The 17,620-nt window shown below is 40.7% G+C and overlaps 1 protein-coding gene across 4 annotated transcripts in view; it reads left to right on the top strand.

Moving 5' to 3' along the window:
- LOC140467148 (protein phosphatase 1 regulatory subunit 12A-like) overlaps positions 1-17,620 on the top strand; it is a 271,396-nt gene that overhangs the window by 140,752 nt on the left and 113,024 nt on the right. For 2 of the 4 annotated variants that reach the window (XM_072563240.1, XM_072563241.1), the window contains exons 11-12: positions 1,360-1,454; positions 4,644-4,790. In XM_072563240.1, the coding sequence (XP_072419341.1) occupies positions 1,360-1,454; positions 4,644-4,790 (242 nt within the window). Of the gene's footprint in view, positions 1-1,359; positions 1,455-3,365; positions 3,499-4,643; positions 4,791-17,620 lie in introns of those variants that run through there. The other 2 variants (XM_072563242.1, XM_072563243.1) reach the window with 2 other exon arrangements.

Raw genomic sequence — 17,620 nt, 5'->3', positions numbered from 1 at the left:
ATGCAGTGGCATCACCTTGACGTGCTAAATATAAAGTGATGTCTTATTGCAATAGAGTTCATCTTTCTCTCTCCTTTTTGTTCCTCTTCCACTGCTCTCCACTTGCTGCTTGGATTTTGTATCTCCATAAAGGACTCTGGGGTCTCTGTTATAGGCCTCTGCCTTTGCCACTCACATGGCTGCCGCATCCAAGCTGGAGCCATGGGTCTAGAGATTCGTGGGTTGCATACCTCCTGCTCTCCATCTAATGCTTCTTCAAATGCTGCCGCTGGTCTATCATCCGTCCCTTTCGCCGATGCTTCATCTCCTTTGGACACCCAAGCCAAACTGCAGAACTGCAGACCTGCCCTCAGCTTAAGGCTGTAGGTCTGGGCTGAGGGACTCAGCCCGAGAGCTGCTCTTTACTTGCCAGAAGACCTTAAGCTGGGGTGGAGTTGTGTCCACCTTGAACAGGCACCTTTGCTGCTGGAGGCTTCCTCTTCACCAACCACTCTCTGGCTTAAAAGAACAGAAAATGAAAAAAACATTAAAAAGACCAAAAGTAAAGAAAAGAAAAATAAGAGAAAGCAAACATGTGGGAAGGGATGAGCCCTGCGCTCAACCATGCCACTGTGCTACCATCTTAATTATGTACAGAACATATTTACGTGAGCTTTGACATTGCTCCTGTGACTTTTTTGAAAAAAAATGGAAGTTCATACAAAAGCTAATTAGTTTTCAAATTTCAAAAACCCCAGAGGCTGATTTTTCTCTATCTCTGTGGTATCAATTGGATGTTGTGTACTGCACATAAATTGTGCTTCCAGTGGCTTCATATGGCATATATCTGCCCCGTCATAGTTAAGGACAGACATGTGGCCGTGGCCACAGTGTGGGAGATCTGCAAATGTAGGGGTAACTGCAGACAATAGGATCTTCTGCAGTTTTTCAAAAAAAAGTCTGTAGACTACCAGTACCTGTCTTATGCCTTATGGGAAAGAAACGTGTGTTGAGTACTTCAGGATTTCTATCTACCCTGTCTCTGATAATTCTGTTTGGATAGAGGCCCCATCAAAATGAGTGTGCTTCTGGCATGGCTGCAGGGAAAATGGGCAAGTGCTGGGGTGGTTGCTGTTTACCCATGCATGTTATATGTTCAGTATTCCAACTCTTGTCCATGAAGTTTGGACAAATCCCAAGGCTCTTAAAAGATATAGAGTGGCTACAGTTTAGGTCTTCACACCTTTGTATTCTGGTTTGTATTGGAAATTGAACACCTGAGGTGTGTTTTGGGTGAAAAGCACCTTTGTGCAGTAACAGCTAATATGACACTCATGCAATATTAATCAAACAGCTGTTTTGTTTTTTTTTGTTATGCAGGATAAAGATAATAAAACTAGGCTTGTGTATGTTGCACCAACAATTCCTAACAGAAGACTACATAGCACATCTGACATTGAGGAAAAGGAAAATAGGTCAGTTCTGTTTCATTTAAAGTACTTGACGTTTCAGAGCTGTTCTACTTTTAGTAAGTGAAGAACTGTGCAAATGTAATGAATTAGGGACGACCATTGATTTGTTTGTCCATGTATGTGTGTATATATGTATATGTTTTGTGCATATGCCTACATAGTTCGTAAATGTTGTTTCAAAGTAACTCATTTTGCGTACATTCTAGTTAGATGCAATTAGCTGTAGTCCACTAAGGCATAATTAATTATCCTGCTTTCGGAACAAGGCTTTGCATCAAACATTGGGATAGGCTAAAGATTGGTGGCTGTGACTTACTGCACCCAGTACAAGGTTGAATCTATTCTGTTAGCATCATTCAGCATAGTCGTGGAGCAAATTGTGATGATTTAAACTGCCACTTTAGGTGATGATTAGTAATGTGCTTTATTGCATAAGCATTCTTTATATTGGCATTGTCACAGTAATTAAAGATATACGGTTCTGTCAGAATGGAAGAGACCAGGCTGAAAACTGGAGAGGCTGAATAGGCCAGGGCTTTTTTCCCTGGAATGCTGGAGACTGAGGGGTGACTCTTTTAGAGATTTATAAACCATACGGTGACTAGACATGGCCTTTTTCCCAGGGTCGAGGAGTCCAAAGCTAGAGGGCATAGGTTTAAGGTGAGAGGAGAAAGATTTAAAAGGGTTGTGAAGGGCAACTTTTCATGCAAAGGATGGTGCATGTATGAAATCAGCTACCACAGGCTGTAGCAGCGGCAAGTACAATTGCGTCATTTAAAAGACATCTCTATGGGTATATGAATAGGAATGGTTTAGAGGGATATGTTCCAACTTATGGCTTGGGACTAAATCAGTTTAGAATATTTGATCACCATAGACAAGTTGGACTGAAGTTTCTGTTTCTGTGCTGTATAACTGTAGCTTTATACAATTAGCATTTTCTGTCTTCCTCTTTATTTCAATAGGTTCTAGACAAAGGCTCCTGTTAACTTGACCAGATTTATGCAACTATTGGTAATATGGCACTTTTTAAAAATTGATCAAGGCTCATAGGCATCACTGACAAGGCCACCATTTGTTACCTATTCCTGATTGCCCTTGAGAAGGTGATAGTAGGCTTCTACAATCCATTTGGTATAAGTGCCTTCCAGTGTTGCTGGAAACAGAGTTGCAGGCCTTCATTGATATTCTTTCATTGTCGCAGGATCTTAGTCAACGTGACATGTGGTTTGGAGGAGAACTTGCAGATCGTATTGTTTCAATGAACCTGTCGCCCTTGGCCTTGTAGGTGGTAGAGGTCATTTTTTTTGGAAGGTGCTATCAAAAGGGCCTTGGTCAGTTGCTACACTTCATTTGTGTCTGGTGCATGCTGCTGCAGCAGTAAGTTAGTAGTATGGAGAGTGTACTGTATGTTCATGTTGATGGATAGGATGTTGATCAAGTGGGCTGCTTTGTCCTGGATAGTGTTGGGCTGCTCAATTGTTTTGTGCCATGTTTATTCAGGCAAGTGGGGGGTGTTCCATCACACACCTGGCTTGTGCCTTGTAGATAGTGGGTAGGTATTGGGGAGTCAAAAGTCAGGCTGTTCATCTTGGAATTTGTAGCCTCTGCCACTAACCACAGTATTTGTATGGCTGGTACGGTTTTGCTTCGGGTCTGTATTAACCTCAGGATGCTAATAGAGGGGTGTTCAGCAGTGGCGATATAACTGAATGTCAAGGAATGATATTTTTTATAGATTGTCATTGTCTAGCATTTAAATGGCTGAAATGTTACTTACCACTTATCACTCAGGCCTGAAAATTCTCTCGGGTCTTGCTTAATTTCTACATGAACTCCTTCAGTTTAAAGGAGTTATAAATGGTACTGAACATTGTGCAATCATCAGTGACCATCTCCAATTCTGATCTTAAGATGAAGGAAGGCCATTGATGACACAGCTGAAAATGGTTGGCTCTAGGACACAACCCTGAAGAGCACTTGTAGCAATGTCCAGGGACTGAGATGACTGGTCTCCAACAGCCACAGCAATCTTCCTTTGTAGTAGGTATGACAAGAACTAGTAGAATTTTCCCCTGATTTCCATTGCTTCAGTTTTGCTATGGCTCTGTATTGCCACATTATGGAAAGCTGCCTGGATATATCAAGGGCTGTCACTCTCGTCTCACTTCTTGAGTTCCTCTCTTTGTCCATGTCTAGACCAAGACTTTATTGAGGTCAGATGCTGAGTGAACTTGGTGGAACCCAAACTAAGCAGGTTATTACTATGTAAGTGCTACTGATAGCACTGTTGATGACACCATCAAAGACTTTGTTTTTGATCAAAAATAAACTATGGGTGCTAATTATTGGGCAGAAGTGAGGACTGCAGATGCTGGAAGCCAGAGTTTAGATTAGAGTGGTGTTGGAAAAGCACAGCAGGTCAGGCAGCATCTGAGGAGCAGGAGGTAATTATTGGGTTAAATTCAAGGATAGATGCCAGTGTTACCATTGTACTAAACTGGTTTGGTTAGTTGTACAGCTAGTACTTGAGCACAAATCTTTAGTATTACTGCCAGAATTGTGACAGAGTGCGTAGTCTTTACAGTATCCAGTACCTTCTGATTTTTTTACATCATGTGAAGTAAAATTAATTGGCCTAAAGGTGACATCTGCAATGCAGGCGATTTTAGGATGAAACTGAAATGGCTAAAGGTAGTTGCAAATTCTTCAGCCTTGACAGTTACACTCATGATTTTAAGGTCCTCCTGTCATTGAGGGATATTTGTGAATTCTCCTCCTACTTATATTGGTAGTTTGATTGGCCACCACTATTCACAGCTGGATGTGGCAGGATGATTACAAAGCTTTGATCTGATCTGTTGATAGTGGGCTCACTTAGTTCTTGCATGATGCTTCCAGTGTTTGGCTTGCAAGTTGTTCATGTTGCAGTTTCCACAGGTTGACACTTCAATTTTAGGTATGCTGGTGCTGCTCCTGCGTGCTTTGCTCCACTCTTCTTTGAGCCGGGGTTGATGACGTATGACTAAGTCATTTGCCAGGCTATGATATTACAGTTTATAATTGAATAAAATTAGTGGACCATAACTACTCATGGATTTCCAGTTTTAAATAGCTAGAACTGGTCTAAATCTATCCCATTTAGCATTATACTATGTGACTTAAGGGAATTTATTTTTTGTGTGTTTAAAGGGAATCAGCAGCTAGCCTTATACGAAGTGGTTCGTATACAAGACGACAGTGGAAGGATGACTTCAAAGATACAAATCATGTGGGAAATGAAAGCAGCATGTCTGTAAATGCATCAACCACAAACACAGTGCCTTTATATCAGCGAAGGTGAGTAAGAACAGGGTTCTTTTATGCAGTTTAAGTAAAGAAAAATTGTTTAAAAAAAATTTTATCCACATTATTTTATCAAAATTATGGCTTAAAAACTCCATAGTTGAACAATTTATTTGCTCTCTCTTGGATTTTTAAATTGTTATTCTGTATTTTATATGACCAAGAGTTATTCTCAAAACATGTTGTATGTAAGTGCCTGAGATTCATAAAACAGTCATTTATCTGTTCCATTTCTGGGCTGTTCTGTAAATTGATATTGTCAAAAACATAATGTTTGTAAAATTTTAAGAGAAGCTGTTCAATTACTCTGGATGCAGTTACCTTGTACATATTCTTTTCAAAAACACTATGACTGTTGCTGAATTTCAATTGAAACAATGCAATGCTTTTTTGCTTTCCTCCTTGACATTTCCTTAAGAGCTGATAATGCTGTTGCCATAACTTGGCATCATTTGACCTTTAAGTCAGTGATAGTGCTAATACATAAATCTAAATTTACAAAACTACACAAGATGAATTCAAAGTTAACAGGTTGAACTGTGTAACATGCTGCTGTGACCTTTACAGATACCAGTTAAAACAGTCCATAGTGAAAGATTAGATTAGATTACCTACAGTGTGGAAACAGGCCCTTCGGCCCAACAAATCCACACCAACCCTCTGAAGAGAAACCCATCCCCCCCATGTTTACCCCTGACTAATCCACCTAACACTATGGGCAATTTAGCATGGCCAATACACCTAACCTGCACATGTTTGGACTGTGGGAGGAAACCGGAGCACCCGGAGGAAACCCACGCAGACACGAGAATGTGCAGACTCCACACAGACAGTTGCCCGAGGCGGGAATTGAACCCGGGTCCCTGGTGCTGAGAGGCAGCAGTGCTAACCACTGTGCCACCGTGCCGCCAGTAGTGTTAGGTGGATTAGTCAGGGGTAAATATAGGGGGGTGGGTTTCTCTTCGGAGGGTCGGTGTGGACTTGTTGGGCCGAAGGGCCTGTTTCCACACTATAGGTAATTAATCTAATCTTTCAGTATGGACAAACAAGCGATGCCAGCCTAAATTTGAGATTACCAAATGCAGTTTTCATGACTTAACAAAATCAGCTTGTGTTGCAATACAAATATACATGTTCTTTCAACCAAGATTGATGCAGTTTAAATAGGATGGGGCTGGTTTCATGATGACATGATTTGTGGAAGAAGCTTTTACGAGTAGGGAATATGAGATTAAAAAAAACCTCTATCAGGAATAGTTGCTTTTAAATGCATGTTTGCTGATGGGGTTCTAAGCTTTTTCCATCCTAACTTACTTTTCTTTCTATTTTTTTTGACAATTCTTTCCCATAACCTCCTGAAGATATTGTTGCTTTTACAATGCAGCGCTTTCACTACAATATGCCTGTTTGAATCTTGCTAATGAATGTTGAAGGACTGCTGCCTACTGTATCCATGCTGATGTTAACTAACCTAATATAGCTCCGGGATTAAATCCTGGATGTTTGGATCTTGGTGATCTGGTTCAAGAAAATCACTCAGCAGTCGGAAAGTGTTATGTAGTTAACTCACTCACTTAAGTTATGGATTTCTGAATTGAAATACTAAGCTGCAAATGCAGATCATGCATTTTCGAGTGATATTTGTCTGACATTTGACTGTCCTCATCCTTTCTTCGTAACATTTCAGATTCTCTAATCCTGTTTGTTGTTTCACATTTTGTGGAAAACAAATCCTCTCAATTTTGTAAATTTCCTCTTTCATCAATAATTCTTTTCGTTTCTGCTGTGTAAAGTAGCAAACCTTTGGGAAACTAATTGCCTACAGTCTAAATTGCAAGTGTGTTTTTTAAAGCCTTTTGGTTGCAACAGGAAGAGGAGTGTTTGTCTGTTGTGGAGGTCCATGTTCTTGACTACTTCCCTCAGCTTTGGCTTTCTCCAGTGGACAGGTTTCACCAGTTTTAACTTCCAGTATCATGTAGGAGTGAGAGGACTTTAGTGAATTTATTATAACTTTCCTCATTATGTTTTGTAGATGACCAAATATTTTCTGGTTTATGAGCCTGAGAATGAGGGTTGCCCCTTTGTGGATGCTGTGAACTGGACTGTCCACTCCTCGCCAAAGAGAATTTCAGATGTAGGGTAAAAGTTTTGGAGAGACAGCAGTCACATTTTAGTCTATAACTCATTGAATCTTGACGTACTGTGACCTACTGTTACACATTCTTGTATAAGTATCAGTTGTTACCAGTGCCTCATTTGCTAGAAGAAAAGAGAACTTGAACAGTTCCTCCATTTCTGTCATTCCCATCATCACTTCAGTCACCTCAACTACTTCAGCATTCATTATCGCAGCTACTGACCAGCAACCCAGCCAAAATACTATCATCTCCCCGTTTTCCATCCTTAATAATGTTGTTTCTACAACATCCAGCTACCAGGGAAGGCAAGACAAATGTAAAAGGTTTGCTTTCTTAAGTTTTCTGGCATCTTCATGTCCATGTTTAATATTCAGTTCAAACACTGATGAAGATAAAGAAGTAGTCCATTTTTTGGCTGCCTAATGTTTCCAAATTTTGTTAGCATACTTTTCTAAATTAAAATGTTATCTTCATCACTAGATCTGTATGCATTGTTATTGCTAAGATTTTACAATTCACACAAGAGCTTGAGTGGATATTGAAGTTTGATCAAGCCTAGGTCCATGCAAGATATGCTAAATTACTAGCATAACACATGAGAAAGACCCTGAATTGGACAAAGGAGAGAGAAATAGAAAATAGAGGCCATGATGAGATAACAAAGAGAAAGAAGGTAAAAAAGAGATGAGAATGAACAAGGATAGATAGAATAAGACAAACCAGAGTGATAGGAAAAAGAGAGCATGGGAGAACAAAGGCAGAACAAAGAAACAAAGTTGAAAGGAGAGAAAATAAGAAGGAGAAATGATAGAGAGGTACAGCAGACAGAAATGAAGGAAATGCAAAAGAGAGCAAGAGAGATAGGCAAATAAAAAGAGAGAGAAACCTGAGAGAAGGGAAACGGATAAAGAAATGAGAGAAAGGCTAAGACCTATTTAAAAAGGCAGAGGTGAAAGTCAAAGTAAAGCAGATAAAGAAACAAAAATACATATTTGAATGCTATAAGATTTGGGAGAAACACCGAGAGATAACTAATCAAGACAAAGTGAAAAGAACAACACAGAAAAGATTAGATGGAGATCAAAGAATCACAAGATGACAGAGTATCACAACCATGTCTGTGCCAGCACTCTGCAAGAAAACCTGAGTTAGACCTGTACTCTTACATTTTCCCAGAAGCATTGCAATGCTTCTTTTCAGATAAAGATCCAATTCCCAATTGTAGACATCCACTGAACCTGCCTCCATTACATGCAGGGCGACATGGTTAGCTCAGTGGTTAGCACTGCTGCCTCTCAGCGCCAGGGATCTGGGTTCGTTTCCCGTTTCGGGTGACTGTGCGGAGTTTCCTCCGGGTTCTCTAGACTCCTCCCACAATCCAAAGATGTGCAGGTCAGGTGAATTGGCTGTGCTAAATTGCCCATGCTGTTAGTTGCATTAGTCAGGAGTAAATATTGGGTAGGAGGAATGTTTCTGGGCGGGTTACTCTTCAGAGGGTTGGTGTGGACTTGTTGGGCTGAAAGGCCTGTTTCCATATTGTATGGAATCTAATCTAATTTAATCTAACCTTGACCTTTAGGGCGACACACATCCTTCTGTGTCCTTTAGTAAAATCAATCTCCTGGTTCAAAAATTAGTCATCTTGAGGTTGTTCCAGTAGATAGAACTATATATGATTGCCATTAAAATTGGCTATATATATCTTTTGTTGTGTAACATACACTGATTTTTGCATTCGTTCCAACAATTATGATTTCTGAATCACAGAAAAATATTCTTTATTCATTTGCTTACTATACCAATCTCTAGTGCACCACTTAGTGGCTGTTGGAAGAATTATCTTCAAGCTCCACGACCAGAAGTTTGCAGCTAATAATTAAATGATGCATGCACCAATTCATTTGGTTCATATTTTTGTTTATACACAAACATATGAACAAGAGTTTTAATATTACGATCAGAAAGGTTGTTGTTTAAATGTGGAATACTGAAAATTGTGGGTAAATATGTGAAATGTTTTGTCAAACTTTGAAAGCCTCTGATTTGCCTGTTGATCTTATTTACTATTTCTTTATATACAAGCTCTTGTTGCTTAGGCAGGAATGGAATAAAGTACTTTATTCAAATTATTGAAAGATCATTGTGTGAACAATTTGAAGTAGACTATTCAACCAGCTTGCTGTATGTGTAAGTTCTAACTTAAAAAGCAAATCTGATTATTAGACAACAGTGTGTAATGTATTGGAAGCCAGTGAGCACCACTGTAGAGCCCTAGAGTTTGTTTTCATTTCCGTTATCCTTAAATAGAGATTACAGAGTGGCAGATCAAGCAATGAAGAGATATGGAACTGTGACTACACACTTCTAGGGCAAAAGGGAAGTAAAACGGACAGTCATTGTTTCCAGGGAAAGAAATAAAACTTCCCAGTCCCAGTATCCCTGCCAAATCTTGGGGCAGTGCTGAATAAATTGCTTTGCATGTGTTTTGCTTTTTATCATTAGGGAGAGAAAGTGGCAGAATAATCATGACTTGGAATTCATTCACCCAGGTGGTTCGTCTGGGAGCATGGATTTGAATCTTACCATGGCAGATTATGAAATTTGATTTGAATAAATAAATCTGACTATTATCAAATATTATAAAAACCTATCAGATTCACAACCTATCTGATTTACAAATATTCTTTTAGGGAAAGAAATGGGGACAGGGACAGGGACAGGGACCAGTGCAGTAGGTCAGCAAGTAAAATGACCAACAAGGAATCGAAGACCAAGGTCAGTAAAACAAAGTGGAAGCACAGATGGTGGGTGCGGTAACTGAACACAACAGGACTGGTGATCTGAAATGTATTTTGTTAATGCAATGAGTATAACAGGTAAAGCAGATGAACTTGGAGTTTGGATGAAGGCTTGTAAGTATGATGCTGTAGCTATTACAGAGACTTGGTTGAGAGAGGGACAAAATTGGCAACTTAATGTTCTGGGATTTAGATATTTCAGGTGTGATAGAGGTATTAAACATGTGGGGGAGTTGTGTTACTGATAAGGGAGAATATCACAGCTACACCTAGGGAGGACACCATGGAGGGCTTATCCAGGGAAGCCATATGATTAGAGCTCTGGAATTGCAAGGTTGCAATCAATTTCATAGGATTGTAGTACAGATCTCCCAACAATTGTTGAGTGATAAAGGAACAGCAATGTGAACAGATTATGGAAAAATAGTAAAAATAACAGCTTTGTTATGGTGGGTGATTTTAACTTCCCCTATATTGACTGGAACTGGGCTTGGAAGAGGGAGAATTTGGTTGGTGTGTTTAGGATGATTTTGAAGCAAATGTAAATAGTCCAAAGTTAAAAATCACACAACACCAGCTTATAATCCAACAGGTTTAATTGGAAGCACATGAGCTTTCGGAGCGACGCTCCTTCATCAGGTGATGAGGACAATCACCTGATGAAGGAGCGTCGCTCCGAAAGCTCATGTGCTTCCAATTAAACCTGTTGGATTATAACCTGGTGTTGTGTGATTTTTAAACTTTTTACACCCCAGTCTAACACCGGCATCTCCAAATCGTAAATAGTCCAATCAGGGAAGGGGTCATACTATTGGCCAGTGATCGAAGAATCAGTGGGGGATCATTTTGGGAACTGTGACCGTAATTCTGTATGTTTTTAGTTATGATAAAGATAAGAGTGGTCCTCCAGTGAAAATGCTAAATTGGGGAAGGCAAACTAGCACGATATTAGGCAGGAACTTAGGAATGCAGACTGGGGGCACTCTGAGAGTAAATCCACATCTCGTACATGGGAATCTTTAAAGGTCAGTTGATTAGACTTAGGGAATAGGATGTTCCTGTGAAAATGAAGGTTAAGAATGGCAAGATTCAGGATCTTGAATGACAAGAGTTAAAAAGAAAAAGTAGGCATATGTAAGACTTACAAAACTAAAGATAGATAGAGCTCTCAAAGAATACAAAGATAGTAGGAAAGAACTCAACCAAGGAATTAGAGCTAAAAAGGGCCACGAAATGTCTTTGCCAAACAGGATTATGAAAAATCTGAAGGCATTTTATGCTTACAAAAGGAGCAAGAAGGTAAGTTGTGGAAGGATAGGTCCAATTGAGGACAAAGCGGAAATTTGTCTGAGGAAATGAATGACGTCATTAATAAATACTTGTCATCGGTATTCGCAAAGGAGAAGGACATGGTGCATGGTGAGTCTCAGGTGGGGGATGTTGATATTCTTGGGCATGTCAGTATAAAAAAAGGAAGAGGTGTTGAGTGTTTTTAAAAGGCATTAAGCTAGACAAGGTGAAATTGATGGGGCATTGCACAAATCTTTATATATCCTTTCGTCACTGGAGATGTACCAGAGGACGAGAGAATAGCCAGTGTTGTTACTTTGTTGAAAAAGGGCAGCAGGGATAATCCAGGATTATTATAGGCCAGTGAGCCTTGCATCACAGTAATCAGGGAATTATTGGAAAAGATTCTTAGGGATAGGTTTTATATGAACTTATTGAGAATAGGCAGCATGGCTTTGTGTGGGGAAGGTTGTGACACTCAACTTGATTAAGTTTTTTGAGAAAATGACAAAGATGATGGATGAGGACAGGATGTTAGGTGGTGTTTACATGAACTTCACTGAAGCCTTTGACAAGGTCTCATGGCAGACTGATATAAAAGATGAAGTTACATGGATCTGCTATGAGTTGTTCAGATGAATACTAAAGTGGCTTAGTCATAGAAGACGAACTAGCAGTGGAAGGCTGTTTTTCTGATTGGAAATCTGTAACCAGTGGAGCTCCATAGGGATCAGTGCTGGGAGCTCTGCTGTTTTTTTAAAATTTATATGTATGTGTGTTTTATATATATAGATACATAAAATGTACGTGTATATGATTTGGAGGAGAATGAAGATGGCCTGATTTAAAGTTTGTAGAGGATGCAGAGATTGGGGGAGCTACAGTTGGTGAGGAGCATTGCCAGGGGATCAGATATATGTGTGTGTATAGGACAGAGCATTGGCAGATGGAGTTCAATCCAGATAAATATGAATGTTTTGGAGGATCTGATGCAGAATGATTTATACGGTAAATGGCTGAACTATTAATAGCATAGAGGGGGATCTAGGCATACAGGTCCATAGTTCCCTGAAAGTGGCAACACAAGTGTGCCCATGAGTGCTGAAGAGGGCATATAGCATGCTTGCCTTCATCATTCGAGGCATAGAGTATAAAAATTGGCAAGTCATTTTGCAGCTGTACAGAACTTCAGTTAGGCCACATTTGGAATATTGTGTACAGTTCTGGTCGTCACAGACCAGAAGGATTTGGAGGCTTTGGAAAGGGAACAGAAATGATTTACCAAACTGTTGTTGCCTGGTTTAGAGGGTATTAGCTCTGAGGAGAGATCGGGTAAACTTGGTTTGTTTTCATTTGAAAGTTGAAAGATGAGGGGTGACCTGATAGAAGTCTACACAATTATGAGAGGCGTAGATAGAATGGATAGTCAAGATTCTTTTTCCCAGGCCAACAGTGTTAATTACTAGGAGACATGCCTTAAAGGTAAAAGGGGGCAACTTTTGTTTTTAGCACAGTGGGTGATAAGTGCCTGGAATACACTGTCAAAGTAGGTAGTGGAAGCACATTCAACAGCATAGTTTGAAGCATTTTGACAGATCAGAATAGGCAGGAATAGAGGGATATGAACCACATAGAGACAAAGGTTTTTAGTTCGGAAAAACATCGTGTGTTGGCACAGTCTTGGTGGGTCAAAGGACCTATTCCGATACTGTACTGTTCTTTGTTCTTTCACACAGTATCTCAGGATACAATATTTTGGACATCACTATCCATGGCTATATGATGGTGGACACTAAACAATTTGAGAAGAGTCCACAAATATCCTCATCCTCTATGATGAAGAAGGCAGGCGCACCAGTGTAAAAGTCAAGGCTATTGTATCCATCTTCAGCCAGAAGTGCCAATAGGATAATCCATTTCTGTTTCCTTCTGTGTCCCCAAAAGCATAGATGCTAATCTTCAGCCATAGAGTCGTAGAGATGTACAGCACAGAAACAGACCCTTCTGCCAAACTCTTCTATGCCAACCAGATATTCCAATCTAATCTAGTCCCACTTGCCAGCACCCGACCCATACTCTTCCTATTCATTTACCCATCTAGATGCCTTTCAAATGTTGCAATTGTACCAGCCTCCTCCACCACCTCTGGCAGCTCATTCCATACACACACCACCCTCTGTGTGAAAAGGTTGCCCCTCAGGTGTCTTTTACATGTTTCCCCTCTCACCCAAAATCAATGCTGTCTAGTTCTGGACTCCCCCACCCGAGGGAAAAGACTTTGTCTATTTATCCTATCCATGCCCCTCATGATTTTATAAACCTCTGAAAGGTCACCCCTCAGCCTCAAATGCTCCAAGAAAAACAGCCCAGCCTATTCAACCTCTCCCTACAGCTCAAATTCCTCAGCACTGGCAACATCCTTGTAAATCTTTTCTGAACCCTTTCAAGTTTCACAACATGCTTCCGATAGGAAGGAGACCAGAATTGCACGCAATATTCCAAAAGTGGCCTAACCAATGTCCTGTACAGCCACAACATGACCTCCCAACTCCTCTGACCAATAAAAGAAAGTATACCAAACGCCGCCTTCACTATCCTATCTACCTGCGACTCCACTTCCAAGGAGCTATGAACCTGCACAGCAAGGTCTCTTTATTCAGCAACACTCCCTAGGACCTTACCATTAAGTGTATAAGTCCTGCTAAGATTTGCTTTCCCAAAATGCAGCACCTCGCATTTATTTATATTAAACTCCATCTGCCACTCCTTAGCCCATTCTAATCTGAAGTAACCTTCTTTGCTGTCCAATACACCTCCAATTGTAGTATCATCCACAAACTTACTAACTATACCTCTTATGCTCACATCCAAATCATTTATGTACATGACGAAAAGTAGTGTACCCAGCATCGATCCTTGTGGCACTCCACTGGTCACAGGCCTCCAGTCTGAAAAACAACCCTCCAACACCATCCCCTGTCTTTCAACCTTTGAGCCAGTTCTGTATCCAAATGGCTAGTTCTCCCTGTATTCCATGAGATCTAACCTTGCTAATCAGTCTCCCATGGGGAACCTTGCCGAATGCCTTACTGAAATCCATATAGCTCACGTCCACCGCGCTGCCGTCATCAGTCCTCTTTGTTACAAACTTGGTTGAGTTTTTTGAAGAAGTGAGACATGATTTCCCATGCACAAAGCCATGTTGACTATCCCTAATCAGGAGGAGAAAGTGAGGACTGCAGATGCTGGAGATCAGAGCTGAAAATGTGTTGCTGGAAAAGCGCTGCAGGTCAGGCAGCATCCAAGGAACAGGAGAATCGACGTTTCGGGCATAAGCCCTTCTTCAGGAATCCCTAATCAGTCCTTGCCTTTCCAAATACATGTACATCCTGCCCCTCAGGATTCCCTGCAACAACTTGCCCAACATTGATATCAGGCTCACAGGACTGAAGTTCCCTAGCTTTTCCTTATCACCTTTCTTAAATAGTGGCACCACATTAGCCAACCTCCAGTCTTCTGGCCCCTCAACTGTGACTATCGATGATACAAATTTTTCAGCAAGGGACCCAGCAATCACTTTGCTAACATCCCACAGAGTTCCAGGGTACACCTGATCAGGTCCTGGGGATTTATCCACTTTTATGTGTTTCAAGATATCCAGCACTTCCTCCTCTGTAATATGGACATTTTGCAAGGCGTCACCATCTATTTCCTACAGTCTATTTCTTCCATGTCCTTTTCCACAATAAACACTGATGCAAAATATTTGTTTAGTATCTCCCCCATCTCCTGTGGCTCCACGCAAAGACTACCTTGCTGATCTTTGAGGGGCCCTATTCGCCCCTGAGTTGCCTTTTGTCCTTAATGTATTTGTAAAAACCCGATGCAGAAAAGCAGAGTTTCCCCCTCCTCAATGAAGCCATTCTAAAAGTCTTCAAAGGCCATGGTAAAGAACATGAATCTGTATTGTTTTGCAAGTTTCTTCCATAGTAGATAGATAAAATCATGACAAAGTAATCTAATAGAAATGAATGATTGCAAGGCAACCTTGAGTCACCATATATCCCAAAAGAATTTTATATACAAAAGTACTGCAAAAATGTTGAGCAGATTGTGTAACAAAAGTACAAGGCTTATAGCACTCATTGTTATTAGTATGTAAATTACACAGCACCTTCACACATCGTTATCACTAAATGTGAAAATGAGGAAGTTGCTGTCAGAGATACCCTCCTACAACAGTGCCTCAAGAGATTCAGCAAGGAAATGCATGAAATGTCACGACATTACTGTATGATATACTTCATGAGAAACGATTAATACTCATCTGTCCCAATGTAAGTAGACTTTAACAGCATGGTAAACATTCTTTCCTGTCAGGCAACCTCTCTGTCTTTGAAAATTGACTATGAAGTGTGGAGTCTTATTCCTTCATATTTAAAACAAAAAGTCTTTCAAGTTGGGGTGTTGCACTTTTTTAGTAGTTGATTGAAAGGAAAGTTGAGTGAAAAAAAAACAGTAAAATGTTTTCTAACAAGCACGAGGCCGGTGCTATTTATGTGCCACTGGCAGTTAAATCCTGTCCAGTGATTCTAAACTGCTTTAGGAGAATCCAGGCCACATTGTTAAACCTGTTCATGAACAGCCTTACAAAAACTCATGTCTTTGCAGCTAACCTTTTGCTTGAGCCACAGAAATTATATTTTGAATCACATTAAATATTCAAATATACAGAAATGGTAATGTAACTTTACATCAGCTACCCATACAATGTAGCCCAATTGGTTATTAAGAAACACCAATTTGCTTAGACAAACTATTTTCCATTACCAGACAATCACAACTGGGTCTCAAGTCGTAATTTGAATTTCCAGAGGCTGAAGATTAAGTGGAGTTGAGAACACCATGACCTAGAAAGCAATACGGAAATTTGCTGCAATTTCTTGTAGCAATTTATTATTCCAGTGAGCCTGTTATATCAAAATCCCCATAGTTATGGAATAAAGTTTAGCATAATGAATTGATTAGAAGCAATGGCATATAAACTGGCGCAGGAGCTGCTGTACCCCCCCCAGTCCGATTCACTCAGATTTCAAGAAATTGCTGAAGATAGAGAATACTGCGAAGGTTAGAGCACTGGGCACATTCTGCCAATAGTTCTGAAGACATGTTCCAGAATGAGACACCTGCCTAGCCATGCTTTTCCAGTATAATTGCCACCATGGCATTTACCTGGCAATGTGGAAAATTGCCCAGATAGATCATGTTCATTTCTGGCCACTTGTCAACACATTGACACATGACATTTCATGGCATCAGGTAAGGCATGGGCAAGATAAGGTCCTGATGATTACCATGTGCTGTCATCCCTCGCCTGATGAATCAGTGCTTTTCCATGTTGAGCAACACTTGGAGGATGGCAAGGGCTCAAATATACTTTACAAGGGGGATTTTGATGTCCACCACCAGCAACACTAAAGAACATTTCTGCCAGACTGGATCTGTGGCGGGTGGTTAAGGGAAAACTTACTTGGCCTCATCCTCACTAGTCTGTCTGCTGCAGAATCATCTAGACAAAAGTGAGGACTGCAGATACCGGAGATTAGAGTTGAGAGTGTGGTGCTGGGAAAGCACAGCAGGTCAGGCAGCATCCGAGGACCAGGAAAATCGACGTTTCGAGCAAATATGAAGGGCTTTTGCCCGAAATGTCGATTGTCCTGCTCCCCGGATGCTGCCTGACCTGTGCTTTTCCAGCACCACATTCTCGACTGCAGAATCATCTGTCCATGACAGTATAAGTAAGAGTGATCACACCGCAGTCTGCTTGGAGACGAAATCCTGCCTCACTTTGAGAGTATCTTGTATTGTGGTGTGTGTCACTATCACAGAAGTAAATGGGACAGACTTTGAACAAATCTAGCAACTCATGTGTGGGCTGTGTGTGTATTGTAGGCCATTAGCGGTAAAATCATACAATCTGCAATTTCCTTGCCTGGAATATCTTCCACTTTATTGTTACCGTCAAACCATTGAACCTTGGTACAATGGTGAAGTTACAAAACAGGACTATTTGTGCACCAAACAGCAGAAGCAGCAAATTATAGACAAAGTTGAGTCAGATGACCAACAGATCTAAGCTGTGGTCTGCCGCATGCAGTGATGAATCGAACAACTCATTGGAGAACTAGGTTGTACAAATTTTCCCATCCTCAAGGATGGGTTTTCCATCACATCAGTGCAAAAGATAAGGCTGAAGCACTCACAGCAATCTTCAGCACAATGTGCTGAGCCTTTGATCTAATTTAGTCTCCTCCAAATTTCCTCTGCAACAAAGATGCCAGTCAGCATCTGATGTGAGTCACTCCACATAATATCAAGGAATGGTTGGAGGCACTGGATACTGCGAAGGCTTTGGGCCCTCACCACATTCTGACTACAGGAAAAGGGACTGAACTTCCTTTGTCCTTTGCCAAGCTATTCCAATACAGCTACAATACTCGCATCTACCCAGCAATGTGGATATTTACCCAGGTGGCCTAGACATCAGCAGCATAAATCCCATCAATTAGTGCCTCCTCTGAGCCTGATCTCATTTAGC

This window comes from Chiloscyllium punctatum, chromosome 45, assembly GCF_047496795.1.
Source record: "Chiloscyllium punctatum isolate Juve2018m chromosome 45, sChiPun1.3, whole genome shotgun sequence".
In the NCBI taxonomy this organism is placed as follows: Eukaryota; Metazoa; Chordata; class Chondrichthyes; order Orectolobiformes; family Hemiscylliidae; genus Chiloscyllium; species Chiloscyllium punctatum.
The sequence above is the reverse complement of the archived record's forward strand: the minus strand, read 5'-3'. Positions and strand labels throughout refer to the sequence as shown.